Source organism: Carassius auratus, unplaced genomic scaffold (genome assembly GCF_003368295.1).
Source record: "Carassius auratus strain Wakin unplaced genomic scaffold, ASM336829v1 scaf_tig00011697, whole genome shotgun sequence".
In the NCBI taxonomy this organism is placed as follows: domain Eukaryota; kingdom Metazoa; phylum Chordata; class Actinopteri; order Cypriniformes; family Cyprinidae; genus Carassius; species Carassius auratus.
In genome coordinates this window covers 30,522-55,141 of record NW_020524234.1, presented here as the reverse complement: position 1 = coordinate 55,141, position 24,620 = coordinate 30,522, and the positions used below count along the sequence as shown (strand labels likewise).

The 24,620-nt window shown below is 39.1% G+C and overlaps 1 protein-coding gene and 2 pseudogenes across 1 annotated transcript; 2 read left to right on the top strand and 1 right to left on the bottom strand.

Moving 5' to 3' along the window:
• Positions 1–4,262: 4,262 nt before the first annotated feature.
• On the top strand, positions 4,263–5,439 carry LOC113073249 (aerolysin-like protein; annotated as a pseudogene).
• Positions 5,440–7,630: 2,191 nt separating this feature from the next.
• LOC113073246 (aerolysin-like protein) lies at positions 7,631–8,595 on the bottom strand (annotated as a pseudogene).
• A 10,484-nt stretch (positions 8,596–19,079) lies between these two features.
• Positions 19,080–24,250, top strand: LOC113073247 (basement membrane-specific heparan sulfate proteoglycan core protein-like). The gene is made up of 7 exons (XM_026246120.1): positions 19,080–19,152; positions 21,757–21,792; positions 22,170–22,418; positions 22,975–23,229; positions 23,352–23,624; positions 23,943–24,059; positions 24,172–24,250. Exons 1-7 carry the CDS (start codon positions 19,080–19,082, stop codon positions 24,210–24,212), a joined length of 1,044 nt encoding a protein of 347 aa, XP_026101905.1. The 3' UTR covers positions 24,213–24,250.
• Positions 24,251–24,620: the final 370 nt, after the last annotated feature.

The window sequence follows — 24,620 nt, the reverse complement described above, 5'->3', positions numbered from 1 at the left end:
AGGGGCGATTCTAAGATTTTCATTTTAGGGGGGCTCAGCCCCCAATAAGGGTATGATTAAAAAAATATTATTTGACTATTAGGGTAGGGTTGTATACTACTAACCTTATTGCAATCCACTATTCATTGTATTCCCTGTATTTCATATATGGGAGTAGGAGTACTGACTGAGCCATATACAACAACTGGTAAAAAAAAACTAATACAGTTTTTTAGATTTGACCAGTCACTGGAAATTTTGAATTGGAATGTAGATTTTTACATAAAGACTTCCTGATTCAGTATTAGGACATTCATGTTTATCCTTTGATGATACCACAGCTTTTTCTTATGAATGTATGTGGAAATTGGCACAAAATTAAAACAACATATGGGTTTCAATGACTGGCAATGAATCTTGGGAATACAGTGGTATTGTGTGTGTGAGGCTGTATGTTCTATTCTCACCTGACTGTTGCTCATTTGCAGACCTACTCCTGCACGACAAAAAAAAATGTTGTATATCCATCTACAATGAAAAATAAATTATTATATTTTATTATTATTATTATTAATTTTAGCTTTTTAGCCTTTATAATCACAATACGGTTGGTTATACACATAGACAGTAAAAGAAAGTTATACATCAAGTCAGCCCCTGGAAATTTATTTGATTTCAAATCATTTAACTAACCAGCTAATATTCATTAAGAATATAGACAAAACATGTATTAATGTAATTGTCTATTGGCAATATGTTTAATCTGTTCTATATTTATTTTCTATTTATTAAAAATAACACCATTATCAATTTGCCACTTCTATAAATCAAGTTACTTAAAAAAAAAAAAAATCACTGATCCCTTTACTCTACTCTAATATCTGTATCATGATACACTAATGATTCATTATTACTTAATACAAAAATTCATATTTAATAATACAAAACAAAATATCTCCACATGATGTTTCTCTCTCTGTGGACATTTAGTGCTTTCAGACAATGATGTGTGTCTTTAATCATTTCTGTGAATGTCTGCATAATGTAATGCCGAAATACACAATAATATGTTTTGAATTTTGAAAAGTAATTAAAATAAATCATGATCGTTTTCTAAAGTATGTTTTCATGGGTGTTAATCGCTTCATTTTTGTTGGAAGAAAAAACAACTGTCACACCGTGATAAAGGCTGAAGGTGAACGCAGCGAAGACGTATTGGTATTGGATCGAGAACACGCACACGCGCACACACACACACCTTGTACTCTATGATGTTCGCTCTGCTCGGCGCCCCTGTGGATTGAAAAACGCGCTGAATCCGTGCAGACTCAGATAAGGGGAGGAGCCGGAACTTGATGCAGCTTGCCACCGTTTCAAATGAGTTTTTAAAGGGGACAGAAGCGATCACTAATTAATTAATCAAATAATTTTTAGGGGGGCTGGGCATAAGTTTAGGGGGGGCTGAAGCCTAGCGACGCCCCTGACACTTACTTTAGTTTGGTCATGTTTTCATATCCTACCTCATACACGTGTCGTCACCAGGCTGCGTGCTGCAGTTGTTGCAAAGAAACACTGACACACATTGATTTCTGCTACTAGAGGCCGATGCTGAATCCTCAAACTGATCAACCAGATATGTTGCAAGCCATGTCAAGCTAAGCTTAACGTTCTTCTTTCCTTTTTTCCCATATGTCCAAAGGGGAATTATGTGACTTTTTATGCCCAAGTTATCACCAGTCTAAATTTATGCCAACTTATCGCCAGTTGGTTCTTCTTCTTTTGTTATTATTTGCGGTTTGCAAACAAGTGTCAGGTGCATTCTTCTTCTTCTTCTTTTATAGTTAAGGTGCATTTACCGCCACCTACTATACTGGAGTGTGGACCAGAGTGGCTAACAGAACTTTATATATATATAAAAAATAATAATAATAATTATTATATATATATATATATATATATATATATATATATATATATATATATATATATATATATATATCCCTAAGCATTTGGTTATGTCACCGCTTCACATTTATTTAGCTGTAGAGTAAAAACACAACCACCTACATCGCCGCCATCTTGGCCCCAGTAGTTTTCCACTTCCCGCCCTCCATCTGAATTTCCCGCTTCACCTGAATCACGTGATTGCAAACAAGCTATAAGAATAAGAAGTCGTTCTTCCTTTTTCTACATGTGAGGAAGCAGAGCTCTGTGACAGCATACAGTATTTAGCAGGGAAAAAAATGGAGGTAAGAACTAACTTTTTAAAAAGTAATTTATTTTGTTATGGCAATGTCTGATTTGCATGTGCATTCATGTTATTCAGTTTTATCATTATGATGCTTATGTAACGCATACAAGTGGTGTTCAGTTGTTCATTTGGTTTTGCCATAGCTGCGACATTTTCACTTATGGGAGCTAGATATATCGTGGCCACAAGAATATTATAGATGGTCTTCCATGAGTCCAATGGGTCATTTTTGTTTAGGCTAATGCAGTAACCTATGTTACTCCGTCTGTTACATCAGCTGCCCAATTTGGATCGCTGTATGTATGCATGAAGTTCTCACTTTTACCTTTCCTGTAACCGTTATTTGTTCTGGCTGCCTTTCAAATATCTTAAAACGTGCTTGACCATTTCCCATCCTAGTAAAATGTTGAGACCGTTTACTACTTACTAAACTAGGTCTGGCCTTGTACACGTTTCTACTACTTCCCCCATATTTAATGGCATGACCTCATTACCTGCGCATCAATCGTGTAGTTTAGTTTTTGCACTGCAGGGAGTAGCTTGTTTTAATAAATTAAATTAACAAACCTAGGCTCCCGGACCGTATTGTGTGCGATGTAAACTGCACTTATGCTGTAAATTAAGTTGCATTGCATGTGTTTTAAGTCTTGCCAGTTTAAACCTTTAGAACAGTGCTCTGAAAAGACTTGCGTTTCTGACGCGCAGACTCAAACTAAGCTTGATGACGTCAGCAACCTGTCTGACAGATTTAAATCTTCTAGTAGCTGTGCGTGCAAACTGCCATCGTTTATCTTGCAGAGACGGCGAGCTTGAGCGGAGCGTAAGTATTCTGATTAATTATTTTGTATAGTGTTTTAAAATGTAACTCCAGTACGCCATATTAAGTTAATTGCCTGCGAGCTTCTCCTCCTGTCTGTACGGTAATTTTCTCTCCTGCGTGACCGAGTCGAGTGGTTATGACGCAATCGTTAGCCTATTTTTACAAAAACTGTTTCTACGGTGCCATAATGTAACCGAAGGTAATGGAGCCCTTTATACATTGTGTATCTTCAGAAATAATGGACAAATGTAGTCGTTAAACGCCTCAGATGTAAAGTTATTCGCTATCAAAGTGACGCCAAAATGAATAGGAGGTCAATGGGATGCTAACGCAAAGTTCTGCTACAAGATGGCGGCACGTGGCCGACTTCAACTTCCGGTCGACTTCCTTGCTGCCTGGGCGGGACAGGTACAGATACACTCGCGCAGCTTTAGTGAGCACAGGAAAGGGACTCTTATTTTGTGCAGTCGGCTGTTCGCTTCCTGCTATCTGTGCGTCAGATGTGTAGCACTGGCACTTCCAGCGTTGAACGGCTGCCCGTGTCCTGTGCACGGATTTTTTTAAAATACTTCCACACAAATTATATAGCGAATGATTACAATGTAGTCTGTGCAAGCGGGCGCACTTCTGGAAAAATCGGCTGAAAAAAGACCAAAAACTGGCTGATTGCCGATCCTGTATTTTAAGCACAAACCTGCCGGTTCCATGTCCAAGAGTCAATTTCCTCTGAGATTGTTTTTATTCGTTACTTATTTGAAACTATGCACACACACTGACCTCATCATCTTAGCTAAATATTTAGTTTCACCCAAACATTTTAAGACTTAAGATTTATATTTAACATTTAGGTGTTACATTTTAATTTATATTTAACTATTGAAAGTCTCCAAGTTGGCAAATATTGTTGTAAATGTGCTAAAAAGTGACCGTCAAAAATCATGTGTGTGTGTGTGGGTGTTTTTTTTTTTTTTTTTTTTTCTTCAGCGTGAGCCACTTTAAAAATGGCGCCCCATATTTAATTGCTAAGGTGTTGGTAGATGGTTGAATTGTGAAACTTGTACACCAATGGAAAAACAAATATATAAATACGCCAAAATCTCTTTACATGGAACTTGACGGAATTATTTATTCACCTTTTAGAATAAATAGATTGATGTATTGGACTTGGAACTCTGTTAATTCTGCTTTTAAATCTGTGACCTAATTTTTAGATTTCTTCAAAGATGTCCTACCCAACAACTCTGTTTGAAATTGGTGGTGGAGGAGGGTCGGCGTTTTCATTTACCGGTCAGAACAATGGTGCAAGTTTAGAGAAGATTGGTGTCTGGGTGGAAGACTGGCAGGTGAAGGCTGTCAAGGCTTGGCTTTCAGATGGCAGAAGTGATACCTTTGGCAAACCAGCCGGATCGTATCAGGAGTATACATTCCAGCCTGGTGAGTGTTTCACCTCACTGTCCCTCTGGGGGAATGGAGCAGGAACACGTCTTGGAGCCATCAAAATTCAAGACCAACCATGGTGGAGATTTTTTTGCAAAGATGACGAGCTGGGGTTTAAAAACCGAATATCCCATTGATATTGGCTCTGGTTATTGTTTGGGAGTTGTAGGAAGAGCTGGTGCAGATGTTGACTGCATGGGATTCATGTTTCTCAATTCAGTTCAGTCAACAGTTCTCACCAATGTCAACTATCCCACAATAAACCAACTGATACCACAGGTGACCGTGGAAGAGCTCAAATCAGTTGCTTTCACAAATGACTCCTCTGAAAAACAACAGCAAAAGGTCGAAACCTCAAAGAAAATGATCAAAACATCTTCATGGTCGATGACTAACAGCTTTACAGCAACATTTAGTGTGGGAGTGAAGGCAGGGATTCCAGAGGTTGTAGAAGTTTCTACAGGATTCAGTTTCACCGTTGGAACGGAAAGCACTTACAGCCATGAGTACACTGATGAGAGAACCGAAACTCTGACTACCACTGTAGATGTGCCACCAAGAAAGAAGATTGATGTTGACATCACCATTGGAAGAGCCGCATTTGACCTGCCTTACACTGGCACAGTGATCATCAATTGCAAGAACGGCAGTGTGTTACAGTATGAAACCAAGGGTCAATACAATGGTGTCACTTACACTGATATAAAAGTGAATACTAAAGAATCTGATCTGTAATGTTAAGACTGATTGATTGTTTTTGGCTGGGCTTTATCTGACTTTTACCAGCAATGTATCACTCTGTTTGCTCCGAAATACTCTGCTTTTCCAAACATTCTCTAATTCTATTACAAAATGTTTGTCACTTCATATTTGTGCATTCTCTTTAAAGTCAATCTCTAATACCAGATTTGTACTTTTATACAAGAGCACTTAATAAAAGCATTTAATGATCCCGGTGTATAGACCGTTTTGTCTATTTAAAGTTGTTCGGACATATTTGGTTTAGAAGCCCTGCTGAGAATCTTTTAACGAAGCAGGTTGTTGAAAGTAAGCCTCTGGAAATATGCAAAATACGACAATGACCAAGAAGGCTAAGTGTTCCACAAGAGTACTGTACCATTTATTTAAATGACTGAATAACCATTTAAACTAAAATACAGGGTAATTTATTAAACCGCAAATATTTTGATGCATAGTTGTATGCTGTATATTGTGTGCCAAAAATGTTATAACCCTTATGCAAAAAAAGTTTGAAGCAGGATGGGGTAAGAATCACAAGTTATAGATAAATGGAAGTAAAAATGCAACCTGGGTAGGGTTGCCTCCAATCCCTTTTAAAATATGGAATTGTCCCATGTTTAACCCAAAAAATGTCAAGGCCATAAAGATACCTCAAATTAACTTTTCCATTTTCAGTATCAGGATGTACAGCACTCAACACTTCATCTGGGCTTCTTTTGCCTGAATTACTGTAGCAATATGGCGTGGCATGGAGTCTATCAGTCTGTGGCACTGCTCAGGTGTTATGAGAGCCTAGGTTGCTCTGATAGTGGCCTTCAGCTCTTCTGCATTGTTGGGTCTGGGATCTTCCTCTGCACAATACCCCATGGCTTTTATATGGGGTTAAGGTCAGGCGAGTTTGCTGGCCAATTAAGAACCGGGATACCATGCATGGTCCTTAAACCAGGTACTGATAGCTTTGCCAGCTGTTGGAAAATTAAATGCATCTCCATAAAGTTGGTCAGCAGCAGGAAGCATGAAGTGCTTTAAAACTTTCTGGTATATAGCTGTGTTGACCTTGGCCCTCAGAAAAAACAGTGGACCAACACCAGCAGATGACCTGACACCCCAACAGGGGTTTTCAACTCCTGTATTCACCCCCCCCCCCCCCCACCGCATCCATATTTTGCATTCAGATAAGAAGCTCGTTAGAAGAAAGCAATGTGAATGAACTGTGTTTCCCTTTTGAATGGTCCCTACAGTGTTCACTACTCCCTATGCCCTGACCAGGGGAAATCCACTAAAGTTTTCTTCTCTTTGGAACATTAATTCATGGATTTGCGCTGCTGCCTGCAGCATATTCACACACACATATGAAACTTACTAGAGAAGTATGACATAATATACCATTGTAAATAAAGACAATTTAAATTCTCGTCTTGCACACTTTAATGCCCTTTGAATTGAATACATTCTCACATCAAACTGGAATCGTGGTGAAAATTTGGTGATGTCCACTTCGCAAGGCAATTATGGACAAATAGAACAAATGTCTGAAGTGATAGGAGGGGACAGGAGTTGAAAACCGCTGCTCTATAGCACTAATGGCATAAACTGGTACCCCAGTTCAAATTAAGTGGTAAACTTAAATCAAAATATGATTTCAACTGTTATAATAGTGATTTTAGAATGTCTAAAGATAAATACAAAAGCAGAAGCTAATAGTGAATAGAATGGGCCAGTCTCCATTGGATTTTGAGCTTAAGGCATGTAACCTTGGAAACAGAGTGAACAGATGTACCGAATGAAGTTGTTCACTTAGAATTTTGACACTACAAAATATTGTGCATATTAATCATAATAATGTTACGGTGTGGTGATTCTGGTGTGTTTTGAATCAAATATTGTATCAAGTGGCTACTTAGAACAGTTTTGTATTGTCAGTAATAAAATTAATTATACAAAGTTCACATTATCAATCAATTGGAACAATAAGACTTCAAATAAAACCATTATTGTAAATCCAACAAAGAGCATTTACAATATTAAATAGAGATTTATCTGCTATTATAAACTTCAGTCTACACATGGGGCTCATGTAATGCTTTTATTAAATGTAAGAGTAAACACATTTGAAATTCTCATGTAAAGAAGTACATCAAATTATTAGAGATTTTAGTGGATATTGATGAAGGGCTTACACAAAGTATGATTCTATATGTATATTCTGTAAAAGAATCAGAAAATATTATTCAGACAAAACAATGGAGAATATGTGTTCCCCCTGTTTAAAATCATTGAGCAACGTGTCTTTTGGACCAGAGGAAAAAAGCCTCCAACAAGATAATTAAATGTAGAACAACTGATACATTGCTGGTAAAATTAGATAATGACCAGCCAAAAACAACCTGTCTTGACACAGATCACAGATCAGATTCTTGAATATCCATTTGGATATCGGTGTAAGTGATGCCTCTGTATTGACCCTGGGTTTCATACTGTAACACACTGCCGTTCTTGCAAGTGATGATCACTGTGCCAGTGTAAGGCAGGTCAAACGTGGCTCTGCCGATGGTGATGTCAACATCAATCTTCTTTTTAGGTGGCACATTTACAGTGTTAGATAGCGTTTCGGTTCTCTCATCGGTCTGCTCCAGCCTATAGGTGCTTTCTGTTCCAATGGTGAAACTGAATCCTGTAGAAACTTCTACAACATCTGGAATCCCTGCCTTCACTTCCACACTAAATGTTGCTGTAAAGCTGTTAGTCATCGACCATGAAGATGTTTTGGTCACTTTCTTCGAGGTTTAAATTTTTTGTGGTTGTTCGGCAGAAGAGCCATTTCTGTAAGTGACAGATTTGATCTCTTCCACGGTCACCTGTGGTATCAGTTGGTTTATTGTGGGATAGTTGACATTGGTGAGAACTGTTGATTGAACTGCATTGAGAAACATGAATCCCATGCAGTCAATATCTGCACCAGATCTTCCTACAACTCCCAAACAATAACCAGAGCCGACATCTATGGGATATTCGGTTTTTAAACCCCAGCTCGTCATTGATGCAAAAAAGTTTCCACCATGGTTGGTCTTGAATTTGATGGCTCCAAGACGTGTTCCTGCTCCATTCCCCCAGAGGGACAGTGAGGTGAAACACTCACCAGGCTGGAACGTGTACTCCTGATACGGTCCAGATGGATATCCAAAGCTATCACTTCTGCCATCTGAAAGCCAAACTTTCACAGCCTTCACCTGAGATCCTCCCACCCAGACCCCGATCTTCTCTAAACTGGCACCATTGTTCTCACCCGTAAATGAAAATGAAGAACCTCCTCCACCACCAATTATCTCTAGAGTTGATGGGTAGGACATCTTTGAAGTAAATAGATCTGAAAGTTACATCACAGATGAATATTATCATTGGCAGTCAAAAATATTTTATATTACTAGTACATGTCCCTTGAGTATTATTATTTGAAATCAATAAGTATTTCCCGCAATTGTTTTGAGGTCATTTAGAATATATTTTTCCTTCATATATTAAATAAAGCATAACTATAGAAGTGCTTCCCACACCTGTTTCTAGAGGCTTACCGGCAGTACACATTTTTTTATTTCTTTCTTATCTTACCCTTCCATTTCAGGTTTTAGAGTCTCTAATATGAGCTGACAAACTGATTCAGCTGTGTTTAACAGAAAATGTTCACTGCTGACACATCTAGGAACAGGGTTGGAATACATGGATGTGCTATCCTCTAATAATCCCCTGGAAAAGTATAAGAAGCTATAAAAAACATCATAAGTGCTCGGGACTGGAAGTATACTCACATACTGTAGATGACTGTAGTCTGATGAACTTCTCAAAATCAGCTCGTCTAATAAAAGCCAGAAAAGTGATATGTATTTGATCAGGATGCTGCTTAAATAGAGCTCCAAAGGGGGCTGGCGGTACCTGGAAAAACACCAAGATACCCCAGGTCAATGTAATCAGTGTTTGAATATGAAAATAATGTTTCCAACACGCCTTAAAGCACCATACTTATATGTGGATTTTTTAAATGTATTTAACCGTTTATTGAACTATAATTATATTAAGTAGTAGTTTCACTTGCAGAAAATTGTTTATTAATCATTAACCTTTAATGGAATTAATTTATTTCTCAGGTCATCTTGATGGTTTGGAAATACTGCCTTCAACTCTCCAATATCTGTTGACATCACACAGTTCAAAGAAAACCCTTCCCCAGTTCTACTTTTGCATATTTTGCATTCAGACCTAACCTTTTATTTATATTGCAAAACAGGTTTCTGCATGGCTTTTATTTTGCATGTACAATCACAGTGATAATTTTCATGGCACAGTTGCACATTCTAACGGCCAACAACTGTTCATTCCCAGGTTAGAATATTGTACACACATACTGTTTTCATGAAAATGTATTTTGTTTAGAAACAGCTGCTTTTGGTTATTGTAGGGCTTTTCCAGCAAGGTCAGTTTAACCATGTTTCTAGTGCAGTATGTTTCTACATTATTATTATTTTTTTGTTAGATTTACACTATGCTAGGTAACTCATTAAAACATGAACACATTATTCATATAATATTAGGTCAGTATATGTACTTTGTAGCTCATCTGGGAACTTGATGTACTCATTGTGTAATTTAATGGTAAATGCCATTCTGGGAATGTCTCTTTGATCATAAACTATAAATCATATTATTATATGGAATTAAGTAAAAGCATACACACCATTTTTATATTCATTTTCCAAGAATATTACTAACATTTATGGTGTGCTTGATGAATAGGACAAATGTTGTAGTCCTTAGGCTTTTTGTTACCACATTTCTAAAGCACATTACCATTTAAAAATGCACATTTGAGGTATGCGAATTTATGCAGTAAAACAAATTCTGATAATGATTAGCTTCATATAGTAAAGTGTAATATGCTTTGTAAATGTCATTTTCAGAGTTGTAAAAATGATTAAAAACTTTTTTAATCATGACGTGGCAACTATTCAATATATTGACTACAGCGAACCAGACAGACAGTTGCTCCAACATACAGACATAAATACGATTTTTATATTTATATATATATTAAACTCATGCATATTATAAAATAATAATAATAATAATGAATTAAATTAAAACATCAGTGCTCAAAATATAGCTAGAGAAGAGGAGATCATCTTTTATTAATACCATTGTAATTGCTTTGTCTGTTCATATTCCAAAGTATTATAAAATTCTGAAGAAAGGTAAATTTGTTTCCAAAGTATAAAACATGATATGGTTTTCTATTTTGCATGCTGCTTAGAATTAGTGGCTTTGAAGAAGAGTTTGTGTTTTATCCCTGAAATACGTTTACTTGTGTTCATTTGGTAAATGTATTTATCCAAAGGGACATTCAAATGAGGAACATCAGCTATGGTGATAAAATATCTTGTGAAATGGTGCTGTAGCACTTTTGATTTGCAAACATGAAAAGTCAAAGTGGGATTATAAAATATGGTTTTCATCTAAACCCAAACGTGTTCCAAACGAGCCCAGAGTTGAATGCTTTACATTTAATTGAATAAACTCTTCAGTTTCAGCTAGTCGCACTTCAGCTAGTCGCATCATAAGGTAACAAGGTAATGATTGAAATCTGTAGCAAGTATCACAATACCTGATCTATAAAACATAATTTGTATTGTATTCGCAGTCAGATTGCAAACAGCCCATTGACCCCATAGAAATTCATGTAAGCCTATATGGGGTTTATTTTAATGACAAATGTCGAGAGCGCATGATTCTAGCGCAAACGTACATTAATATTATGCACAAGCGTGAATCTCTCCACTCGCATGCGGATTTCCTTTGCTCTCACACAAAACCGGACACGCAACCCACGACACAAGCTGTTCTCACCCAGAGAGAGTGCACGCACTTAAAGCATGTCTCCTCTCACTCAAACAAACTGTGTCCTGTGCACTCACAAATCTCTCTATGCTCATGCACTAGATATTAACTCTTTTTGCACATGAATTAAACGTTGTCAAAAGTTATCAACCAATCAGATTTCAAAGATGGATTTGTTATTTCGTTATAATTTAATACTAGGCCTACTTAGTCATAATAATCAAATAAATCAACCGGGTGCTTGGATGATTTGAAAATAACCTAGTTTAACACTTAGGTCAAACCTCTCTGAACGATTAATCTAAACACAAACAAAAAAGCATATGAAGTTCTTGTGATCATATATTGTGTACTTGCAGTGATACACAACTTAATACTTAATTCTGATGCTTAATATTTGGAGACCAAATATAACACTACAATGAATTTCTCATTATATTATATTTAGGGCTGTCAGATGTCAAAATTAATCAGAATTTTCAGTGGATTAATCAGGATTAATCACTATTTGCAATTACACCTGAATCCTAACCATTTGTTTTTCTGAAATGCATACCAAAAGATAAATAACAGGACACAGATACATAATTTTCATGTATTGATTCATCAATATGTGGTTCTTTTTTTCTGAATTTCAAAAGTTTAACATTTACTTAGATCAAATTTACCTGAGCACTATATCAAACCATGCCATTTAACTACAGATAGTGTAAGAGTTTTAGGTGAACCAGTGGTTAAATATAGCCACATATCTATGAAATTATGCTTAGAGAAACTCGAAAGAATGAACTCAGAAACACAAACATGCGCCACCATCACATAAGCAGCACTCTGGGCACTCTTGTTTCTGGGAGGTGTTCATTTGCTCTGCCACAATACTTTAGGAAAGATATTTTCACATTCTGAAGGCTTCAAGTGCCAGTAAAACCAAGTAAAAATGCATATGCTTTCCCAAACAGCTGTAATTTTCGCTGCATTGCATGTATGCGTTCTGCGCATGCGCAGTGTGAAACACAGGACGCTATAACAGGAAGAAGCTCCAGCGTATCAACTACCAAAGTCGTCTCTGTTTATCGAGCTTGGCATGAATGTATTTGAAAGTAACTGGGGTAAAACCTTAAGCTTCTTCTGTGTTTTCGTCACAGCGCTCGCCGCTGTTTTTTACTATCTTGAGAATTCAGAGATCGACGAGACTTTCCTGACCTGAATAATATGTCACACTGCGCATGCATAGTTGTTTGTTGTTAATTACGTCAAATTTTTTAACACATTTTTCCTTGGTTTTACTGGCACTTGAAGCCTTCAGAATGTGAAAATATCTTTCCTAAAGTATTGTGGCAGAGCAAATAAACACCTCCCAAAAATCCTAGTTAGCCCAGAGTGCTGCTTATGTGATGGTAAAAATCCAAGTTACCACGGGATGTAAATCCCGTGGCAAAACATAGAAACAAAATAGATACATCATTAGCATAGCTGCTGATCAAACAAAGTAAGATTAGTTTAACCCAAGCTAATTAATAAAAATGCACATTTGATCAGATGCAACTACACTCACAATTTAAAAGATACATTATTCGAATGCTTGGCGAAAGAGATTTGTTTTTAATCTAGATTTAAACAGAGAGAGTGTGTCTGAACCCCGAACATTATCAGGAAGGCTATTCCAGAGTTTGGGAGCCAAATGTGAGAAAGCTCTACCTCCTTTAGTGGACTTTGATATCTTAGGAACGACCAAAAGTCCAGAGTTTTGTGACCTTAGGGTGCGTGATGGGTTGTAACGTGGTAGAAGGCTAGTTAGGTACGCTGGAGCTAAACCATTTAGGGCCTTATAGGTAAGTAATAATAATTTGTAACTGATACGGAACTTAATAGGTAGCCAGTCCAGAGACTGGTACATTATATTTTCTTGACCTAGTAAAGACTCTAGCTGCTGCATTTTGGACTACCCGTAGCTTGTTTATTGACGAAGCAGGACAACCACCTAGAAGTGCATTACAATAGTCCAGTCTAGAGGTCATAAATGCATGAACTAGCTTTTCTGCATCAGAAACAGATAACATGTTTCGTAGCTTGGCAATGTTTCTAAGATGGAAGAATGCAGTTTTTGTAACATTGGAAATATGATTTCCAAAGGACAAATTGCTGTCTAATATAACACCCAGATTTCTGACTGTAGAGGAAGTAACAGTACATCCGTCTAGTTGCAGATTGTAATCTACAAGATTCTGTGTAGTGTTTTTTGGTCCAATAATTATTATCTCTGTCTTATCCAAATTTAATTGGAGAAAATTATTTGTCATCCAATCTTTTACATTTTTAACACACTCTGTTAGCTTAGATAATTGGGAAGTTTCATCTGGTCTCGTTGAGATATATAGCTGAGTATCATCAGCAAAACAATGGAAGCTCCATATTTTCTAATAATATTACCAAGGGGCAACATGTATATTGAAAATAGAAGGGGACCTAGGACGGATCCTTGTGGCACTCCATATTTTACTGATGATAAATGAGATGACACCCCATTAAATAAACAAAATGGTAGCATTCGGACAGGTAGGATCTAAACCATCTTAGAGCCTGCCCTTGAATACCTGTATAGTTTTGTAATCGATCTATGAGTATGTCATGATCTATGGTGTCGAACGCAGCACTAAGATCAAGTAAGACTAGAAATGAGATGCAGCCTTGGTCTGACGCAAGGAGCAGGTCATTTGTAATTTTAACAAGTGCAGTTTCTGTGCTATGGTGGGGCCTAAAACCTGACTGAAATTCTTCATACAGATCATTTTTATGCAGGAAGGTGCTCAATTGAGCAGACACAACTTTTTCAAAATTTTTAGACATAAATGGAAGATTTGAAATAAGCCTATAATTTGCCAGTACACTAGGATCTAGTTTTGGTTTCTTAATAAGAGGCTTGATAACCGCCAGCTTGAATTGTTTTGGGACGTGACCTAAAGATAACGACGAGCTAATGATATTGAGAAGCGGTTCTTCGGCTACAGGTAACAACTCAGTAATTTAGTGGGTACAGGATCTAATAATACAGTGATAACTTTATTTAGCTCTTCCTGTCCTATATTTGCAAAGCACTGCAGTTTATCTTTGGGTGCGATGGATGAAACTGAAGTGTTAGATGCTGTAGAATCTACATTCGCTATTGTATTTCTAATGTTATCTATTTTATCAGTGAAGAAATTCATAAAGTCATTACTATTTAACGTTGGTGGAATATTTGAATCAAGGTGGCGTCTGGTAATTTGTTAACTTAGCCACTTTGCTAAATAAAAACCTTTTATTGTTTTGATTATCTTCAATGAGTTTGTGTATATGCTCTGCCCTAGCAGTTTTTAGAGCCTGTCTATAGCTGGACATACTGTTTTTCCATGCAATTCTAAAAACTTCTAAGTTAGTTTTTCTCCATTTGCGTTGAAGACTACGAGTTACTTTCTTGAGAGAGTGTGTATTACTGTTATACCATGGTACAGTACATTTTTCTCTAACCTTTTTCAATTTGATGGGGGCAACAGCTTCTAATGTATTAGAGAAAGTGCCCATGTTGACTGTCATTTCGTCTAGTTCATGTGTATTTTTTGGTACAAATAGCAGTTGAGATAGATCAGGCAGGTTATTTGCGAATCTTTCTTTGGTGGCTGGAACAATAGTTCTGCCCAGACGGTATCGCTGAGACATATAGTTAATATCAGTTATACGCAGCATGCATGATACAAGGAAATGGTCTATAATATCATCACTTTGAGGTACAATATCTATAGCACTAGGAGTGATTCCATGCAATATAATTAAATCTAGTGTATGATTAAAACGATGAGTGGGCTCGGTGACATTTTGCTTGACTCCAAAGGAGTTTATTAGGTCAGTAAACGCAAGTCCTAATGTATCATTTGCATTATCAACGTGAATATGGCTGCGGCGCCCGGGGAGCAGTTGGGGGTTCGATGCCTTGCTCAAGGGCACCTAAGTCGAGGTATTGAAGGTGGAGAGAGAGCTGTTCATGCACTCCCCCCACCCACAATTCCGTCCGGCCCGAGACTCGAACTCACAACCCTTCGATTGGGAGTCCGGCTCTCTAACCACAACTTCCCCAAGAGATACATTAGAATTATTTTGCATGTCTGACAATGTAACATTTAGCGGAAGTATTTCAAAAGAGTTAAACCTGTATCCTGTTTTCTGGGTAACATTGAGAATATCACTATATATTGTTGCAACACCTCCTCCACGACCAGTCTGACGTGGCTCATGCTTATAACAGTAGTTTGGTGGAGTAGACTCATTTAGACCAAAATAATCATTTGGTTTTAGCCAGGTTTCTGTCAAGCAGAGTACATCAAAACTATTATCTGTGATAATTTCATTTACAATAACTGCTTTTGGTGTGAGTGATCTAATATTTATGAGCCCAAACTTTAAAAATTGTTTTTGTTCATTTACTTTACATTTTTCTGGTTTAATTACGATAAGATTTCTTCTAGATCCTACATTATATTTATATTTTGACCTCACTATTCGGGGAACAGACACAGTCTTAATAGTTTTTACAGTGCAAGTACTTTTATCATTTAAGCGGGTGGAACAAAACTCATCATAATAGTTATCTGAGAATTGTCTTACTAGTCACATGGAGCGAAGTGTCCTGGAGATGTTGTCAGAGAGCAAATTTTATTTTATTTTTTTATCATTTGACAGACCTAATTATATATGTTGAATGCATTAACAGTCAATGCAATAAAATGTAACTTTCATATATTCACTATTTTAGAGAAGAATGCCATTGAATGTGTAGTTAATATGAACTGAAAACGAACACTCGATTACAATTTTTTTCAAAAAAAACATTTATTGTGAACATATCTTGCATTATGTACATCTATTTTTGCAGATGATATTGATTTGATAGGAGTTTTTACAGATTTTAAATCCAGTTGAGGTATATGACATATTGTGACATAACACTGATCTATAATATGCAGTCTTTAGAGCCATAGACGATACTATGCTGTTGTTAGATAAACTGCTCAGAGACCAACCAGGACAGAAGTTATATGTAAAAATCATCCAAGCGCACAATTCCTAACCATTTCTAATAAAGGCTACCTTTCATTACACTTGCTAAATATTATTAAACTGGAAAGAAATTAAAAATCCATCTTTGATTGTCAAAAGAATTCCAGGTTTACTTCACTTCCAGCCAATTAGATTTCACACACTGTCATCAGTTATTCCTGGATTTCTGATTGGTTTAAGTCTTATTTAGCCTTTTAAAACAGTCTACAAAGTACTTTACAGAGAGATGCATATGTGCATTCACAGAAAATAACAAAATACAAACATATAGATAAAGTGAGCCTACTAAAACAATGTACATTAACAAGTTTATATATAGTTTAAATACAACTAAAAAGGAAAGGCCCTGAACAAATCTGTTTTTGAGACTACTTTTTTAAAAGTGCATAATAACTTTTGACAACTTTTAATTCAGGTGTGAAAAGAGTTACTATCTAGCGCATGAGCATAGAGAGATTTGTGAGTGCACAGGACACAGTTTGAGTGAGAGGAGACATGCGTTTTAATTGCGAGCGATCTCATCTGCGCTGACCTACACACCACGACACGAGTCCCCCATGATGAGTCTGTATTCATGAGTGTATTCAGGTTTAAGTATTCACCCAAAACCTGCTTACTCAGGGTATGTTCCAAAACACCTGTGTCGAGTTAGTTTAATCAACCTCCTGCTTATTACCTCGAGTTAATGCGCGCTCACGGCGAACATATAAAGGCATTTTCAATGGAACGCCCAATTCAGGAGTCACCATGGATACTAAGGGTGAAAAGTTACGTGCCGCGTGCTTCTCCGACCGACGCGGAGTTAGAAGTTTACATTTTGGCTCATGAGGACTTCAAGCCCATTATAATGAAGAAAAAAAAGCAATACAGCTGCATATGTGAGGGAAAGACAATTGGCTCGGCAAAAATAACTGTAGAGTAAATGTGTAAGTTTATTTATTTTTTTATTACATTACAACAAGTTACAAATTAAACTAACAGTACTTTAAGTTTTTCAGGTAGGTATAAAAGTAATGTTTCAGTGCAGAATTACTAAACTGAATAATCTATTAATCTGTGAAATAACACCAGTCTTCACTGTATAAATAATGTTGGGTACACATGAAAAGATTTTCAAAATTTGAGAGACCACAAACATGAAGACCATCAAAACCTAGATTTAACTGTTTTGCTCCTATAGTGTGCCTATAATGCACTAAAACACAGTGTGTTGAGTTCAGTTGTGATTGTGTCTCATCACATGGACATATGTCCACCAAACAGGAGAGTCTCTTCTTGTAATGTGTTTGCACAGGAAGTGCTGAGTCTATTACACAGTCTGTGTGTTTGACAGTGTGTCATTAATAGATCAGTATGGAGATCTGTTCACTTCTTCTAATGCTCTGTGAGTATATTTTCTCATTTATGCGCTATTTTCAAAATGATATAGTGATTCAGTGTATTGTATTTAACAATATCTATTTCACATTTTTATTATTCATGTCAATAATAACTGGTGATAGAGTATCAAATCTGTAGCTCTTGATAGACCTATCTGTATGTGAAGACGAAATACTCTGATGTGCTTCAGTTGATCTTCACTAGCAGTTAGTTCGTCTACATTTAGGCTTTACTTGTGATGGATAACTCATACACTGAGATCTTGTTGTTCTGGAAATTGATTTGTTGAATGGTATAGCAATATAATAACCATATATAGATGAGATGGCTTGTGGTCCTACAGTAACCCAGACACTGACCAGTGACGTTACTGACCACAATGATGCCACTTCCCACATGATATTTAGTAATATTTACACAATTATTAGTAAATTGGTGTTCTGTTAATAAGCCTGGTTTCATTTCAGTCTTCCACCTTACAATCAGCTTGGATTGTTCATATAGTGATTTAAACTATACATTAATGTATGAAAATGAAAGTTGAATTTCTAACCAGTGTTTGAGAGATATTCATATATTGTCTATTTGTCTGTCTGCTGTATGTCACACGAGAGAGTGACTGTCTGTCCTCTGGACACACGTCCATCAGGCTGGACACGCACTACAGGCTTGGGTCTCTCTGTGCAAAACAAACTGAAGTTACTTTAACTGACAGCACATGATATTGTGAACTGGGGACATTAATCTTCATAATATTATTGTAAACTCTAAATCAGATTGTCCGGTAAAAACAGCACTGACCTCTGTCACAGTGTCTGGGTTGTTGTTCCCCGGGGTTCCACTAGATGTCCTCCTTCTCACGGTGTCTGTCCCAGATCACTTCCTGTTCCCTTATATGGTCACCTTCCTCCTTGTTACGTAATTGATTGTTCCCCCCACCTGTCTCCTGTTTCCCCATTATCCTTCTGTGTATAAATACCCAGTCTGTCTCAGTCTATGTTACGGAGTCCTTGTTTAATGTTTGATGTCATTGCGGTTCAGGTCCGTCCGTCCGTCCGTCCGTCAGTCTTGCCTTGCTTTGCTTTGCCTTGCCCTCTGTTCGTGTCCTGTTTTATGTTCTGTTTGGATATCCTGGTTTTGACCCGGCCTGGACTGTTTATTCTTTTGGATTTGCCCTATAATAAAGATACATACCTGCACATGGTTCTCCCTTCTCGTTCCTGAAATGCCAGTCGTGACAGAAGGACTCCGTCCCCAAGAGAACCAGCAGGTATGTCTGCCCATGCCTCATCCCCAGTCACAGAGCGGGACAGAGGCGGTTTCGAAGGAACTCGCCTGGTGGTTTTCCGCGGAACCAGGGGAGGTCGTCGAGGAGGAGGTGGGCGAGAGGAAGCACGGCGCAAGATGGCCACCGACCCAGCGCCGCTGTGGTGCGTAACCACCAACCCCGCACCACGAGGCCAGATGGAAGCCAGCCTCACCCCACAGGGCAAGATGGCTGCCAGCTCAACACCAACGCCCAAGAGGGCCGCTAATACCCTTCTCGACTACTTCGAGATGCTATCGGGTATACTAGAAGTTCCCAAGATGGTTCACGTCATGGCCGCTGAGCCAGCGCCACAGCACAAGATGGCCGCCAGCCCAGAGCCACAGCACAGGATGGCCACCAGCCCAGAACCACAGCACAAGATGGCTGATTCAACGCCTGAGTCGCCAGTACAGGTGCCACCGACTCGCCGTCATAGAGGGCGGAGGACGAGGAGACCGGCGTCGACCGTCCCTCAAGGCCTGGAGAATGTTCCCGAGCGGACCGTTTCCGTTCCCGAGGCGGTGCCCGATGCAGTTCCCGAGGCGGTGCCTGATGCAGTTCCCGAGGCGGTGCCCGATGCAGTTCCCGAGCGGACCGTTTCCGTTCCCGAGGCGGTGCCCGATGCAGTTCCCGAGGCGGTGCCCGATGCAGTTCCCGAGGCGGTGCCCGATGCAGTTCCTGAGGCGGTGCCCGATGCGGTTCCCGAGGTCGTTTCCGAGGCGGTGCCCGATGCAGTGCCCGATGCAGTGCCCGATGCGGTTCCCGAGGCGGTGCCCGATGCAGTGCCCGAGGCGGTGCCCGATGCAGTGCCCGAGGCGGTGCTCGATGCAGTTCCCGAGGTCGTTTCCGAGGCGGTGCCCGATGCAGTTCCCGAGGCGGTGCCCGGTGCAGTGCCCGATGCAGTTCCCGAGGCGGTGCCCGATGCAGTTCCCGAGGCCGAGGTCGTTCCCGAGGCGGTGCCCGATGCAGTTCCCGAGGCGGTGCTCGATGCAGTTCCCGAGGCCGAGGTCGTTCCCGAGGCGGTGCCCGATGCAGTTCCCGAGGCGGTGCCCGATGCAGTTCCCGAGGCCGAGGTAGTTCCCGAGGCGGTGCCCGATGCAGTTCCCGAGGCGGTGCCCGATGCAGTTCCCGAGCGGACCGTTTCCGTTCCCGAGGCGGTGCCCGATGCAGTTCCCTAGGCCGAGGTCGTTCCCGATGCCTTGACTGAGCCAGTCACCGATGACCCTCCAGAGCCAGTCACCGGTTACCCTCCAGAGCCAAGTCAAGTCACTGGGTGGCCGGCTGCTCCATCCTGGGGGACTCCGACGTTGACCACAAGGACGTGGTGGTCGTCCGCTCCGCCCTGGGGGTCTCTGGCGGTGACCACGAGGATGTGGTGGTCGTCCGCTCCGCCCTGGGGGTCTCTGGCGGTGACCACGAGGATGTGGTGGTCGTCCGCTCCGCCCTGGGGGACTTTGGCTTTGACCACAAGGCTGTGGTGGTCATCTGCTCCACCCTGGTGGACGCCTCAACATGTCCTTCATGGACTTCTGTTTTGTGTTTTTTGAGTTCTGTTATGTTTCTGTCTGTTCCCTTTAGTTTAGTCTGGCCCTCCGTCCCTCCCCCTGTACCTCCTCCGGTCCTCCTCCCTCCTGGTCTCCCTGTTTTAGGTTTACATTTCTGGTGTTTGTTCCCCATGTGTTCCTTTTCCGGCCCTCCGGCCCTCCCCCTGAGCCTCCACCTGTCCGCCTCCCTCCTGGTCTCTGTGTTGTGTTTTGTCTTGGAGCGTCTGGGAGCCGCTCCGTAGAGGGGGGGTACTGTCACAGTGTCTGGGTTGTTGTTCCCCGGGGTTCCACTAGATGTCCTCCTTCTCACGGTGTCTGTCCCAGATCACTTCCTGTTCCCTTATATGGTCACCTTCCTCCTTGTTACGTAATTGATTGTTCCCCCCACCTGTCTCCTGTTTCCCCATTATCCTTCTGTGTATAAATACCCAGTCTGTCTCAGTCTATGTTACGGAGTCCTTGTTTAATGTTTGATGTCATTGCGGTTCAGGTCCGTCCGTCAGTCTTGCCTTGCTTTGCCTTGCCCTCTGTTCGTGTCCTGTTTTATGTTCTGTTTGGATATCCTGGTTTTGACCCGGCCTGGACTGTTTATTCTTTTGGATTTGCCCTATAATAAAGATACATACCTGCACATGGTTCTCCCTTCTCGTTCCTGAAACGCCAGTCGTGACAACCTCTTACTGTTAGCACGACTCTTCTAACAAAACTGAGATCTTGTTGTTCTGGAAATTGATTTGTTGAATGGTATAGCAATATAATAACCATATATAGATGAGATGGCTTGTGGTCCTACAGTAACGCAGACACTGACCAGTGACGTTACTGACCACAATGATGCAACTTCCCACATGAATCACTGATGTATCATGACTGCATTACCTAGATATTTTTGGAATGCATATAAATACTCCTTTGCTGAGCGAACAACACAATCCAGCAGTGTTTGTCTGAAATGTCTTAAACCAGTTAATTCAGTGTAGCCTGACTGTCACTCTGTTGTTAATGTGCTGTAAATCAATATTTTCTCAAGAATGAAGTTCAGACGAATTGAGGAAGTCTTTAAGATCTCTAGTTCTCCTCATCACTACAGCAGAGGTCTCAACATAAGCACAAGATCAGAGTTTACTGCTTGGCAATTTACTGCTTGTCTTACAGTAATATTTACACAATTATTAGTAAATTGGTGTTCTGTTAATGAGCCTGGTTTCATTTCAGTCTTCCACCTTATAATCAGCTTGGATTGTTCATATGGTGATTTAAACTATACATTTATGAATGAAAATTAATGTTGAATTTTCTATTTGTGCTTTTTTTTTAGTGCTTATTTCAAACTTCCACACTGGACACACTCAAGGTGATTTATATATATCTTTAAATCTTCCCACATAACTCAGTGTAGGAAGTGAATATAGCATATTGTGTGTTATGTGTTTATAATGTAATTTGTTGTGTCCTAAATCATATAAATGAGCTCTGAATTAAATGACCATTTATAAGATTACTCATATTTTAATAACATCTGAGTGTTGTTTTATGTTATATTATATTAAGGGAAATCTAGGGCTGCAGTGATTATAGAGCATGATAATCATGAACCCCTCACTGTCAGATGTGAAATACAATGTATTGCAGCATTCCTGGACAAAGACACAAACTAAACACATACATGTGTAGATAATTATGACTTATTAAGATGTTTCACCATAACTTCTGTTTGTCTGGTTCTTATAGAGGCACCTAAACCTCGTCTGACTGTTGATGATAAACCATCACAGATATTCAGAGGAGATACTGTCAGACTCGAATGTCTCATAAATGGGAATTTCTGGACATACAAATTGCAGTGTGGAGATAAACCGCACAACTCTAAATTGGATGAGTTCAAGATCACTGTAGAGCTCACACAGTCCTGCAAGTGTAAAGCCTGCAGAGAATCATTCTGCTCTGAATGGAGTAATGCTGTGACTCTGACTGTTTCAGGTGAGTGATCATCAATGATACACGTCAGGATCTTACTCAGACAATATATTAAGATTTTGACTTTGTGTTTGAATATTAATCTCAACACAGATAAGATGAATCCGAGCCATCTTCAATAAACAATGTATTTTTTTTATCTCCTTTCTATTCCTTACAAACTTTCGTAAAATTTAAGCATCAGACTAGATCTCCAATCTGTCCCAGTATTGATCATGACCATGTGAACACATTTTTTTTTTTTTTTTTTTTTTTTTTTTTTACAAATATTACAACCTGAAAGAAAATTTTAGAAGGTCTTCTTGAGCATTTAAGCATGAATTGATTATTTATTTTTTTGGATCTCATGATTTCTATCCTCATGTACCTTCATTTTGAGAGTTTAATGTTCATGAAACTATTATGTTGTATGAACGTAAAGATGAATAAAGAATTACCTGAATGTGAAGGCTAATGCTGTTAAATCATCATTAATATAGATTATAGAAGTCATAAGTACTGAAAGATAATCTCTCAAGACTATTTATTAACTCAAAATTGTATCATGAAATATTTACAGATGATCCCATTGTAACTGTAAAGCCCCAGAGTTCAGTGTTCACTGGAGACACAGTTACTCTGATCTGTGATGTGAGACGGTCAACTGCACGGAAAATATACTGGTTCAAAGACTTTAAGAGAATAAAAAATGGTTCTGAAACAGAAACTCTCTCTCTCTCTCTGAGAGAAGTGAGAGTCTCTGATGGAGGAAGATATGCGTGTACTGGAAATAGAAAGACCACACAAAGCCAAGGAGTCGAGCTAACAGTAAGAGGTCAGTGCTGTTTTTACAGGACAATCTGATTTAGAGTTTACAATAATATTATGAAGATTAATGTCACCTGTTCACAATATCATGTGCTGTCAGTTAAAGTAACTTCAGTTTGTTTTGCACAGAGAGACCCAAGCCTGTAGTGCGTGTCCAGCCTGATGGACGTGTGTCCAGAGGACAGACAGTCACTCTCTCGTGTGACATACAGCAGACAGACGTCATCAACTGGAGCTACAGCTGGAATAAAGATGATTCAGAGATTCATGTCAGTCAGTCTCAGGAATACCGAATCAGTTCTGTTAATGAATCTCACACAGGTGATTACAGCTGCACTGGAAGAGAAACAGGAGGATCACGATACTCACACACCAGTGATAAAGTTACACTCACTGTATCAGGTGAGAATCTCATCAATCTGACAACATTCAGACACTAATCAACTTTTGCATATGTGGAAATTATAATGTGATTGATTAAATTAATTAATAATTATATGACACTTTTTAAATCAAGGCTGTGTTAAACCAAGCCAACTCTAATGCCTACAAAATGGCAAAATTATATAGAATATAATTTTCAGCTTGGCATGTAATTGTTCTTTATTTTAATGCAGCATTTCAAAAGCAGAAAAAAAGCTAAATCGGAGCAGTTGGTGGTGCTAAAGGGTATGAGGAAAAAGTATTTCATCAACTATTTGGCTGTGTGTTTTTTTCCAGGTTCTGAAGCCCCATTGCTGCTTCTCTCAGCTCTCAAACTGCTCAGTTTTCTGCTGGCAGCTTCTCTATATCTGCTAGTGTCCATCATTCTGGGAGTCAAGTGCTACAGAGCTCATGGTGAGATCTCTCTCTCTTTCCCATCTGTTCTTCTAACGATGGGTTTAACCTGATCTATCATTGTTAACTTCAATTAAAATGTCACTTACTCCATATGTTGTGTGTTTTACAGCTGAATCAAATGAGGTCAGTCAATATACTGTTACAAAGTGAACGTCTGCAGTCCTGATGAAGAAAAAACAAAGTTTTTCTCTTTTCCAACATTATTTAGTTAAATTTAGCTTATGATTTTTCTGAATTAGACAAAATACATGCTCAAAATACATGCAGGTGTGTGTGTGTATGCACTACTGTGTGTGCAAGTATGGGTCACCACTTGGCCACATGCACTTCGCTTCACTTTCTTTCTTTCTTTCTTTCTTTCTTTCTTTCTTTCTTTCTTTCTTTCTTTCTTTCTTTCTTTCTTTCTTTCTTTCTTCTTTCTTCCTTGCTTTCTTTCTTTCTTTCTCAGATGATCTATAAACTACTGCAGCTCCGTTTGAGTAATTTCTTGGCTTTTTCTTCTGTTTTTCAATATGCTGAGGCAAAGGTATATCTTTATGTGGCGAGTGGGGCGGGGCC